Below are 12,648 nucleotides of genomic sequence, written 5' to 3' on the forward strand. Positions count from 1 at the left end.
CTCTCAGCTTTCGCAACGCAAAGCGATTGCCAAGTTGTTGCATAGCTTCAGTGATGTCTTTTCGAAAAGTGACTCTGATCAATGACTGACTTCTTTAATGAAACATTCTATCCTTGTAAAGGCGATGTCAAAGCCAATTAAACGGGTTCCAAGACGTTTAGGGGTGGAGAAAGAAGCCGAGGTCAGCAAGCAAGTTCACGAGTTGTCATAGCAAGGTCTTATTGAGCCTGCATATGGAGCATGGAGTGCTCCTGTTGTACTCGCGAAAAAGAAAGATGGCAGCTGGAGGGTTTGCATTGACTATCACAGATTAAATGCTATTACAGTCCATGATGCTCACCCCCTGCCTCGTATAGATGAAAGTCTGGAGGCCTTGGCTGGCAGCAAACTCTTCTCCACACTGAATGTGATGAGCGGCTATTGGCAAATTCCATTAGATGAAGATGCTAAAGATAAGTCGGCATTTTGCACTGGAGATGGAAAGTCTTTCCATTTGATTTGACGGCAGCTCCGGCGTTATTTCAACGAATGATGGAGCAAGTGTTACATAGACTGCATTGGAAGACTTTGCTGCTATATCTAGACCTTATAGTCATGGGTAACAGCTTCGAAGAACATTACCTCAACCTTGAAGAGGTCCTATCTTGGCTTCGATCGGCCAAGCTCAAGCTTAAGCCATCCAAATGCCATCTCTTTCAAGAAGAAGTGGCATATTTGGGACATATAGTTAGTAGTAATGGTGTAGCAACTGATCCAAAGAAAATATCTGCTGTTGCTACTTGGCCATCTCTGAAGAATGTGACCGAGCTACAATCTTTTCTTGGGACTGTTGGTTACTATCGTCAGTATGTCCAAGACTTTGAGACAAAGCCCGACCACTGACAAAGCTAACCAGTAAAACAGCCAAGTTCGAATGGACTGAGGAGTGCCATGCAGATTTTAACATACTGAAGCAGTCGCTACTGACGACCCCAGTTCTGGGTTATCCAAACTCGGCTCTTGATTATATCCTGGACACAGATGCTTCTCTTAATGAGGTTGGTGCAGTTTTATCTCAAATCCAAGATAGCCAGGAACGGGTAATATCCTATTATAGTCGTGCTTTGTCACCTGCTCAACAAAACTAATGTGTGACTAGAAGATAACTGTTAGCTGTTGTTAAAGCTGTTGCTCATTTTCATCCATATTTGTATGGTAAAGAATTTAAAATTCGTATTGATCATGTTTCACTTTTATGGTTATGCAGGAGGACTATGCCTTCTGCCCAAGTTGCAAGATGGTTAGAGATCTCGAGCAAATTCACTTTTGCCATAGAGCATTAACCAGAAAGCAAACATGGGAACGCTGATGGGTTATCAAGGAGGCCATGCCACGACTGCACCAAACGCGACAGAGTAACCAAACAATGTGGAGGACCAAGCATGGGCCAAATTTGACATGAACCATCAAAGAGGGCACAAAATGAAAACCCTGTGTGTACTAGGATTGCTGGAGAGAAGTTGATTGGATAAGAGTGTGCCGATGACTTATTGGATGAAAACCGCATTCATGAAGTTGTCGGTACAGACTGTAAAGTATCAGCTAGGAGTGGACCAGAGTCCTCACAAGCTGCCAGCTTCATCGTAGCTAATGGTGATGGTTGTTGCGTGGTAGAAGATTCCAGCACTAGTGATAACTGCCAGAATGATGAAGGGCAGACAACTTTAGATTACTCTTCTGATCAACAAGGGGGTCGCAACCAACCTTCACCAACACCACAGTCGGACACACCCAGCTCTGAACTGTGTCAGGCTCAGTTGCTCCCAAGTGATATTGCGACTATCTACAATGCTGTCAAGAATCAACAATCTCTGGATCCAGATATAGTCAACCTTGGCAGTACAGAATTACGAAAGCTTAGCACCATGCTCTCCTTAATGCGAATAAGAGAGGATCAAGTGCTGGTAACTCGTATACTTGTTGGGAAAAGATCTCGGGAGGTGATACTTTGTCCTATGAACATGCGGAAGCAGGTGGTGTGGAACACGCATACTCTTTCTCATGCTCTCTCTAGGTTGGCTGTCCTTGGCAAAAGGTTGCAATTGACATAGTTGTACCGCTGCCTTTGATTCCTCAAGGAAACAGATGGATTTTAGTGTTGACAGATCATTTCACCCGTTGGCAGGACGTTGTACCTCTACCTGATGCTACAGCTCCTATTATTACTGAGGCTTTAGGTAGCCGCATCTTTTGCTACTTCGGATTACCCGAAGAGCTCCATAGTGACCGAGGAACACAGTTTGAAGGTGACCTTATGGCAGAACTTTGCGCCATGTGAAAAATCACTAAAACTCGGACAACTGCCTATCATCCCCAATCCAATGGGGTGGTGAAACGTGGAAATAGAACCTTGGGCAATTCCCTTCGCTGTCCTCTACTTAGTCAGATGGAAGCTCAAGAAAACTGAGACATTGTGCTACCACAGATCATGAGGGCCTTTAGAGCAACCCCACATGCAGCAACAGAGGAAACTGCGAACTATTTGATGCTAGGACGGGAATGTAGGCTACCTGACCAGTTAATAGGTGGTACACATGATGTCGATGAAACTGCACGAAGTGAATATGCCTTCCATATGCAAGACCAGTTAGATACTGCTTACCAGTTGATTCACACTCAACAAATGCTACCTCCTAGATTACTTGAACAGGAGAATGCAATCTTCAAAGAAGGAGATCTAGTGTTAGTGCAAAACAAACGGAGACGTAAAGGGATTCACCCAAAATTACTACCAAAGTTTAATGGGCCATTCATTGTAAAGAAGGTCTTTGACAACGGCACTTATAAAGTTGCTGGTCAAGGAACCATCAATGAATGCCGTCTCAAGCTGTTCACGCCGGCATCTGATCTAGCTGGACGACTGAGAAGCCCAAGGACCAGCTCGGATGTTGACCAGTCAAGAAATGATTCCTCCAGGGATATACAAGAGCATGTCAGGTCTGAAGAGATTGCAGCATCACCAGATGCTGCACTCAATCAGCATTTTGATGACCTCAACATGTCCTGGGAGGAACAAATTCTGCCTCCTGAATGGCCAAGGCGTGCCTTGAGAAAACCTCCTTGGTTAAAAGATCATGTGCTGTATTAAGTTGCATGTAGTACTTAATGTGTGTGCCTGTTATTACATTGAGTAAGTTGTAACTATAAATATGTTTTCTCGCTTGCTGTAGATGGCCAGTGATGAACTCAAGTTGACGATATCAGAAGAGGAAGCCAATATGCTACTGCTGGAGGAGCCTCTCCATTTAGAGGAGTCTCAGTCTGTTTTCACAGAATCAGCAACGGAAGTTGATACTGAGTCCTCGTCTTCTAGGCAGGCTACGAGGATTGGCATCAATCGACGAATAAGTTAAGTTAATAAGAACAGGCCGACAGATTTATCTGACACAGGGCAAAAACCTGTGTAAACTCTGCAACTTTCAAGGAGAAGGCAGAACACTAAAGGCACACATTCACCAACACTTCACTCAATATTTCTGCCCTTGCGGCCAATCGACAGTAGAGAAGAGTGAAGCCATCACTCATGTGCTAAGACTCAGAAAAGGAGGTGATGTGCAGCACTTGGCTGTTATGACGATTTATGAGGTTGATCCAAGAAGCTTTGAGGACTTTAAAGAAGATATTGGTATACCTGATGGCACCAAGTTTGGGGACTTACTTGCGGAGTCTCAGGTGCCCCTATCTGCGGTCTCAGAGTTTGCTACAAAGTCATCTTCTATTTGTCAGGACATTCAACTCACTCAAACGAGCAGCCGAATCCAGCAGGATGCGCGAGAGCTGTTGAATGAACGACAGAGAAAACGAGATCACTCTAAACAAACTAGCACAAACTAGGCAGGAGGAAAGGGACAAAAGAAATTCAAGTTGGGCTACACGTACTGCGAGGAACATCCGCAAAGCCACACCAGGCATAATACATATAGAAGTAATCATGTATCTATGAGGAGAGTACTGCAAGATAAGTCAACAGCCGCGGCTCGAGAAAATCCTACCACCAAAGCAGCTGGTAGCAGCAGATCGTATTTGAGTAGCAAAGCTACTCCTGCGCCTGCAACAGCCTGCCAGCTGCAAGAAAATAAAGTGAAATGACCACGAGTACCATCCCGGTATGAGCTCGCATTAGAGTCTCGCCTCTCAGAAGTGGTAGAGAAATAGAAGGAAATTCAAGGCCGATACACAAAGCCTCTTATAAAATACGATAACCTAGAACACATACTAGCTCGGGCTAAAGGAACCCTCAACCAACATCGGAATTGAGCAAACAAAACAAAAGGAAAATGCTGCATTCTCAGGACAACTAAGTATTGTAACCTAAGGTTGCAACAGGGTTGTCAAAATTGTAGCTGGTTCTTTAATCCATCCTTTATTGACGCTTGTAGGCCAGTATTTGAATACTGAAACCGCATCTAGGGGTGGAGAATGTGATGGATTTACCAAGCTGAGCTCTCCAATTGCCATGAGTGTTAGCTATTCTCAGATTAGCCTGTAATTCAAAAAGACCAGCTTGCATGGAAAGCCCATGGATTAACGCTCAGCCCTTACTATATAAGCAAAGGTGCTTCAGTGTTAAGACAGAAAACAAAGAGCACAGAGCTAGCGATACCGACTACAAACGACAGAGCTAAAGACTGAGAGTTACGTTCTTAACTGCATTAAGAACAGTGCGGTAACATTAACCTACGTTTGTGCAGCTTTGTATTTTCTTTGGTAACATATATAATATTGCTTAACATTTTTACATTTACAAGTGTAACTGTTTTGAGTATTTATTATTTGTAACTCATTTCAGCATTACGCTTGATTGTAGTGAATTGAATCTAATTGTTCTATCTTTCATGTTTATAGAGCTTGTGTGAATAAAATCCATTATTCACCAGACACTTTGTTTGCAACAATTACGGTTGTGCATGAGAGCTATTACTTGTGGTAGTCCCGGAAGTGTGACGCAGCGGGAAGACGATTCAAGACGCTCCAGCTCGCGCTCTCTGATCTGCTAGCGACCGAGAAGGATGTGCCTTGACCGACGTTCTGGCTACACTCAGCTATACTGCTACGCACTACCAGGTATAGTACATGGTGTCAGACGGCGGACTTCAATACTTACGCGTGTAAAAAAAGAGGGAGCCCAGATTTGGTTGAACCTGTGTTTTCGAACAATAGTATTAGCATTTAAGTTAAGGATTAAACAATAATATACACTAGCTAGTGTGGTCCTTTCTCAATTCAGAGAGCGCACTGTTTATTTACGCAGCACTGGGTTTGAGTAACTGGCAAAAAAAACATTGTTGTAATATCAACAAGTTTGATTGTTCTAATACTTATAATCCATTGTTGATCTGCATTTTTTTCTGTGGTACATCAGTGTCCATCTGTTGGGTTGAGTTTGGTTGAACTCCCTGGTCACTGGTGAGCATTGAACATCCACAATAATGGCCGAAGACAATCACTCAAACGATGACCGGTTTGTGCAGAGATTGAGATGGGCTGATGGAAATTTAGCAGCAAGTTGGAAGGTTTTTAAGGGACAACTGTCAATTTACATGATTGCAAAGAAATTCAGTACAATGGACGAAGATGAGAAAATTGCCATTGTATTGTTGTTGATGGGTCCGGAGAGCGTTCCTGTTTATGATCAGTTTGTGTTTAATGAGGAACAAGAGGCACAGAAGAAGACCTTGACGAATGTGTTACGTTACTTTGATGCGCATTTCGACCCTGTAAAAAACATTATATATGAACGGGTCAAGTTTAACAGTCTGGTTCAAGGAGACTTATCAATACACAAATTTATTACTACGATTCAATATTAAGCTGATGTATGTGAATACGGCACCATGCGGGAAGAATTAATTCGTGACCGCATCATAGTGGGTGTCAGTGACAACCTTTTGAGAGAATACTTGATCGACCTTGAAAATAATGACCTGCAAAAATGTATCAGTAAAACTAAACAATATGTCAGTCATCATGAGCAATCAGCTAAGATGAGTAGACAGACTGAGGTCAACCTAGATATGATAGGCAAAGGGAAGTCTGAATATCAGCCTAGGAGTCAACAACAACAGCAAAGAAAGCATCAAAGAGAAGCTGCAAAATGTTTTTACTGCCCGAGAGGAAACCACAAGGCAGAGTTTTGCCCTGCACGTAAACCAGTTTGTAGGGTATGCAAACAAAAGGGACATTGGGCCGATTCACAGGCATGCAGAAGTAAGCAGGGAAAGCAAAGAGCAGCTCGTGAAGTTGAAGACATTGATGTAGATGGCTTATATCTCGGATCAGAATCAGATTGACTAGAGGTGATAAACACGAGCCCCATGACAGAAACTAATAAGGCGTGGCTTATTGAGATATTAGTCAACAAACAGCCGATTAGATTTAAGGTAGATACTGGAGCAGCAGTGACCGCAGTCCCAAGTTCATTGTCTAGTATGTTCCCAGAAATGGAGGAGTCGTCCAAAACTTTAAGGGGAGCAGGCAACTACAAGTTGAGCATAGCCGGAAAAACAACTGCCGAGCTTCACCTACGAGATAAGCAGGTGATGGAGACAATCTATATAGTAGAAGGGTTGGTTACACCGTTGTTTGGGAAGCCAGCTATCTCTAAACTAGGTCTGATAAAGTTTCTGCATGAAATACAGGAAGACAGGTCCTGGGTTGAGAAATTTCCGGAGGTGTTCACAGGACTAGGCACAATGCAAAATGAAGTGGTGGTCACACTTAAAGACGATGTCAAGCCTTTTGCTCAAACAGTTCCCCGAAGAGTGGCAGCTGCAAGGAAAAACCTCTCAAGCAAAAGTTGCTGTGAATGGAGAAACTCGGGGTAATACAGCTTACAGAGGAGCCGACAGATTGGTGTGCACCGTGTATTGTTGTGCCAAAAAAGAATGGGAAGATCAGGGTATGCATCGATTTCACCCGATTGAATGAGGCGGTAAAAAGGGAGCTTCCCCCATTACCAAAAACAGAGGAGACGCTGAGTGAGCTTGGGTCAGCAGTAAAATTTTCAAAGTTGGATGCAAACTGTGGATACTGGCAAATGAAGCTCAGCCCAGAGAGTCAAAAGCTTACCACGTTTATAACGCCATTCGGCTGATACAAATGCAATCGCTTACCGTTTGGGATTAGTTCTGCACCAGAGATCTTCCAACGGGAAATGCAGAAAGCATTGGTGGACAGCGAAGGCGTAATCTGTCAAATGGATGATATTCTGGTTTATGGTGCTAGCCAACAAGAGCATGACAAAAGAGTAGAAGCCGTCTTGCAGAAACTGAAACTAGCTGGAATTACCTTAAACATTGACAAATGCCAATTTAACACACCAGAGGTGGTCTTTCTGGGCCATGTCATTTCTAAAGAGGGCATTAAAGCAAACCTGGAGAAATCTGAAGCAGTGCGAAGTTTTAAGGCACCTACCAACAAGAAAGAGTTAAGGCGGTTTTCTGAGCCCTAAATTACCTCGGAAAATCTTTTCCTACATTGTCTCGAGGAACGCACAATCTACGGCAGTTGCTACAGAAAGACAAGGAATGGGTCTGGGACAGTGTGCAAGCTAATGAGTTTGATCAGTTGAGACAGACGATCTCCAAGGCACCCACGTTAACACCTTTCTGTTTGGAGGCACCGACAAGACTGAGTACAGATGCTTCTTCATATGGGCTTGGAGCCGCTGTCCTACAGCTGGTCAATGGGGAGTGGCGACCGGTGGCATATGCATTGCGCAGTCTCACTGCAGCAGAGCAAAGGTATGCTCAAATAGAAAAGGAAGCACTCGCAATCTGTTGGCGATGTGAGAAGTTCCATTACTATTTGGCGGGTCGTGAGTTTGAGGTAGAAACAGATCACAAGCCGCTCATATCAATCCTCGGAGACAAGGAACTATCCAAGCAGCCATTATGTGTTCAGAGGTTTAGACTCCGAATGATGGCTTACAGCTACAAAATTATGTATACACCAGGAGCAAAGCTAGTTTTGGCAGATGCACTGTCTAGGTCTCCATTGAGTGTAGCTGAAGTTGGTGGGAGACGCAGATTTGGTTGAATCTCTTGTTGTGTGTGAGTTGGTTGACTCACTGGCTATATCTCCTAATTGACTTGAAAGAATCAAGGCATCTTTTCTGGAGGATGTTGCGGGGATGAGATTGTTGAAATACATTGCAGAAGGCTGGCCGCAATACAAGAATGTAGACCCGACTGCGCGCAGCTTTTACACTTTCAAGGATTTCCTCTCAGTACAGGGGGTTGTGTTCTACAACAGCAGGGTGTTCATCTCGGAGCTGGAAAGACAGTCAGTACTAGCCTCAGTGCACAAGGGCCATCAGGGGGAAACGAAGTGTATACGTCGGGCTGTGGAACTAGTCTGGTGGCCAGGAATGACCACTGAGATCCGGGAACTGGTTAAAACGTGTCCTGAGTGTGCCGAGTTTCGTAGACGGCCCAGAGAACCGCTGATGTGCGCAGAACTGCCTGAGAGACCATGGTGGAGGTTGGCTGTGGACATAATGGAGAAAGAGTCTCGGTTATACTTGGTAGTAGTGGACTACTTCAGTAGATTTATTACAGTGCATGAGTTGGTTGACTCAACCTCGTCAGAAGTCGTCGTTAAAATTCTCCAGAAGTTGTTCTGTCTGATTGGAAGACCAAATTCAGTTATGAGTGACAACGGTCCACAGTTTAGCTCTGAGAGTTTCAAAAGGTTTATGAGAAAGTGGGACATACAGCATGTCACAAGTTCACCTAGGTACCCTCAAAGTAACGGTGAGGCTGAGAGGGCGGTACAAACTGTAAAATCTCTGATGAACAAGAATGTCAGTCTTGATGCGGCACTCTGTTCATATCGAGACACACCATTAGCCAATGGCTACTCCCCTGCACAACTGTTGTTCGGAAGAGGGCTAAATTCGATGGGATTTTTGAATGGCCGCAAGATCGACTATGTGAGGCTACGGGAGACCGAAAAGTTGCAACGGAACAACCAAATGTATCAGTATAATCGAAGGTACAGGACTAAGGCACAAAAATCAGTCCCAATTGGACAAGAGGTAGCCATACAAGACCCAGGTAAAGAGCCAGTGAGGGCAAGAGTTGTAGCGGCACAGGGGTGTGAGGTTGTAGCCATAAGACAAACACAAAGGCTGTTGAGGCGAAATCGGCACTTAACCAGACCTTGTAGGGATTCAGAAGCATCGGTTCCAAGTGTGGTAGCACCTCATGGTGAAAACTCAAGTCTACAGTCAGAGTCAGGTGTGGTTGCACCAGCAGTTCAAGCTGAGTTCAGCACAGGGGTAGATGTAGAGGTACCAGTGGTACCCGACTTTAGACAGGTGCCGACAATTGCTGAACCGGAGCCATTGACGGGTCATGACAGTGGTACAACGGAGAGATGGTCAGAAGAGAGTCAACGAAGATTTGAGGTTCAACCCTGTGACCGTCGTGCCTCACCAACAGTGACCAGGAGGGTGACAACCAGAAGTGGCCGGGTAAATAGGGCACCTAAGAGACTAAATATTTAACTTTTGTGTGTGGTATAGCATGATAAATTTGCTAATTGGCAGCTCAATCGTCAGAGACGTTGTCAGCCGGGGGCCATTTGCTGCCGGGGGTAAGTTGGCAGGAAGTCATTGACTATGTCCTGGATAGAAGGGAAGTCGTGATGCTGAATAATGCTAAATGGCGTGGTCTCCATTAGATTTTAATTATATTGCTGATAGGACAGCCAATTAGTTAAGTGTACCAAGAAAGACCTTTCGTTTTTCCTTCAAATCCCTGAGAGTGACAGTTCATAAATGATGAAAAAAAACACTAATAACGTAACTCCATGCACTACTCAACTCGTGATACTGCACCCGTGTTTGGATTGTCGGTTTTAGGTGTGGTTGCACCTTCATTAACACTGGATTGAAAAAGAGCTTAAGAGGGCGGTGTGGTAGTCCCGGAAGTGTGACGCAGCGGGAAGACGATTCAAGACGCACCAGCTCGCGCTCTCTGATCTGCTAGCGACTGAGAAAGACGTGCCTTGACTGACGTTCTGGCTACACTCAGCTATACTGCTATGCACTACCAGGTATAGTACATTACTCATTCGGTGTAAGACAACTTGTACGCAGAACCCACTTGCAGGTGGCTAGTCAGCGCTGACTTCCACAGCAGTATTGTAATTGCTAAGTTTCCTACCTATCAACTAATCTCTTGACATTTACATGTGTGGGAACATCGCTAATATACAGCTATTTCAAAAACATGATTTTCAGCTATAACAACTTGAACTGTTATATATTAGAGTTATCTTCCCTATCTGTTCAATGTTTGGTTCTCATTAATCATGAGATTTAGTGTGATCAGTGTTCGTCCATGAAGGGAACAATAAACATGTGTAAACCATAAAGCTAATTCAGATCCTAATAAGATACAACAAATTGGCGACGATTGGATGGGATTAGCAGTAATAGCACAATGGCAGAGATGGGAATTAAAGCTCCTACACTACTGTGTGTAATGGGAAAACCTCCCACTCTGGAAAACTGGAGAACTTTTAAACAGCAACTGAAGCTGTACCTCATTGCATCAGGTATTCCTGATGATGCTGAAGCTAGAAAGCAAGCAATCCTTCTGACACTGGGAGGTCCTGAATTGCTTCGCATATATAATACATTTGATTTGGCGGAGGACCACAGAGAAACACTTAATCAAATCTTAGTGAGATTTGATAATCACTTTCAACCACGAGCAAATGTGCTTATAGAACGTTTCAAATTTCGATCAGCCAAACAGGAAATGGAAGAGTCTGTTGATGCATATCTAGTACGAATCACTGGACTAATTCAAGATTGCGGTTTTGCTGACAATACACGCAATGAACATCTTAGAGATCAGCTGGTCTATGGATGTTATGATGAACGGTTGCGAGAGAAATTGTTTCGAAATGCAGCGCTGACATTTGATCAAGCCAAAGCTGATGCTAGAGCTCACGAAGCGGCACGTGAACAAATGATGATATTCAATCAGGCCAGCCAAACTCGGTCTAATGAAAAGCATCGCGAACTGGTTGCCAATAAAGAGGTCATTGCGCAGGTAGTCCAACGAAACTTTTCACCACAAAGTAACAAGTCCTGCTACCGATGTGGCCGAAGGACCCATCTGGCCAATAACTGCCCTTTTAAGGACGCGGAATGTCATCAATGCCAAAAGAAAGGTCATATAAAACCCGTATGCCGCCAGAATGACCAGAAGAAGAAACCTAACCAGGAGAACGGCAGCAGTGTAAAAACCGTAGACAGTACTGGCCCGTCCAACCCTCGAAGCGGAGAATCCGGAGATGATGAAGATGAAGAGAATCCTGTATATCTTACTTCGGAGGTAGTACACGCAACTGAAAGTTTACCTAAACATGGCCATCCAATAACTGTTACCTGTGAAATAAATCAAGTAGAGCTAAACATGGAAGTTGATACCGGATGCTCTACCACTCTAATCCCTGATTATGTGTATGACACTAAATTTCAACATTTAGTTTTACAACCATCTAATAAGAACTTTTATAGTTTTACAGGTGAATCGGTAGCCTGCAAAGGAAGGCTGTGGGCAGAGGTGCGCTATGCCGGATGGTCGGGGAATCTGTGGTTGTATGTGGTCACTGGTGCTAGATGTGTTCTTCTGGGGCGGGACTGGATGCGACGGCTTCCTATAGACTGGTCATCGGTTTTGCACGCTGGAGGGATTGGCAAGGTAGGTGGTGGAGACGGTCTGTCATTGGATGAGGTGTTGGCTCGTCACACTGAGTTATTCCAGCCTGGTTTAGGGACCCTGAAAAACATAACAGCTAAGTTGTATTTGAAAGAGGGTAGTAAGCCAGTTAGGGAGAAAGCATATAGGATACCACTTGCACTAAAAGAATCGGTTGAAGTCGAGTTAGACCGGCTAGTAAAAGAAGGAATAGTCGAGCCTGTAGAATTTAGTGAGTGGGCGTCAGGGGTAGTACCAGTAGTGAAAGAAAATGGTAGTCTTAGGCTATGCGGTAATTTTAAACCCACTATTAACTCATGTTTACAAGAGTTGTCCCCTCCCCAGATACACATGGATGACATTCTGTCCAAACTGTCGGGTAGTAAGCTGTTTACAACACTAGATTTATCAGCTGCCTACAACCAGATGGTAGTAGATGAGCAGTACAGGGACTTGTTAACTATAGCTACATGCAAAGGTTTGTTTAGATTTAAACGTTTGGCCTTCGGTATCAAGACGGCTCCTGCTATCTGGCAGCATGCGATGGAGCAAGTTTTAAATGGATTACCAGGGGTTCAAGTCTACTATGATGACATTTTAGTTTCCGGTACTTCTAAGCTTGAGCATAATATAAACCTTGATGCCGTAATGGATAGACTAGAACAGTTTGGGTTGAGACTGAACAAGCGTAAGTGTAAGTTCATGCAGCTTTCGGTGCAATACCTAGGTCATATAATTGATGAGAAAAGTGTAAAGCCTGTCCCTAGTAAGGTAGAAAGTATCGTTGATACCAGTGTACCTAAGGATGACAAAAAGTTGAGGTCGTATCTAGGCATGCTGGGTTTCTATAGAAAATTCATTCCGAGATTTTCAGAAGTGGTGAAGCCACTAA

At 44.0% G+C, this 12,648-nt stretch overlaps 1 protein-coding gene across 1 annotated transcript; it reads left to right on the top strand.

The window, feature by feature from the left end:
• Positions 1-10,487: 10,487 nt before the first annotated feature.
• Positions 10,488-11,595, top strand: LOC137402365 (uncharacterized). Its single transcript, XM_068088865.1, has 2 exons — positions 10,488-11,390; positions 11,584-11,595. Exons 1-2 carry the CDS (start codon positions 10,488-10,490, stop codon positions 11,593-11,595), a joined length of 915 nt encoding a protein of 304 aa, XP_067944966.1.
• The last annotated feature ends 1,053 nt before the right edge of the window (positions 11,596-12,648 follow it).

This window comes from Watersipora subatra, chromosome 8 (genome assembly GCF_963576615.1).
Source record: "Watersipora subatra chromosome 8, tzWatSuba1.1, whole genome shotgun sequence".
NCBI lineage: Eukaryota > Metazoa > Bryozoa > Gymnolaemata > Cheilostomatida > Watersiporidae > Watersipora > Watersipora subatra.

Bases quoted from the DNA above. Each gene is read 5' to 3' on its own strand.
- LOC137402365 (XM_068088865.1), top strand. From the start codon at position 10,488: ATGGCAGAGATGGGAATTAAAGCTCCTACACTACTGTGTGTAATGGGA.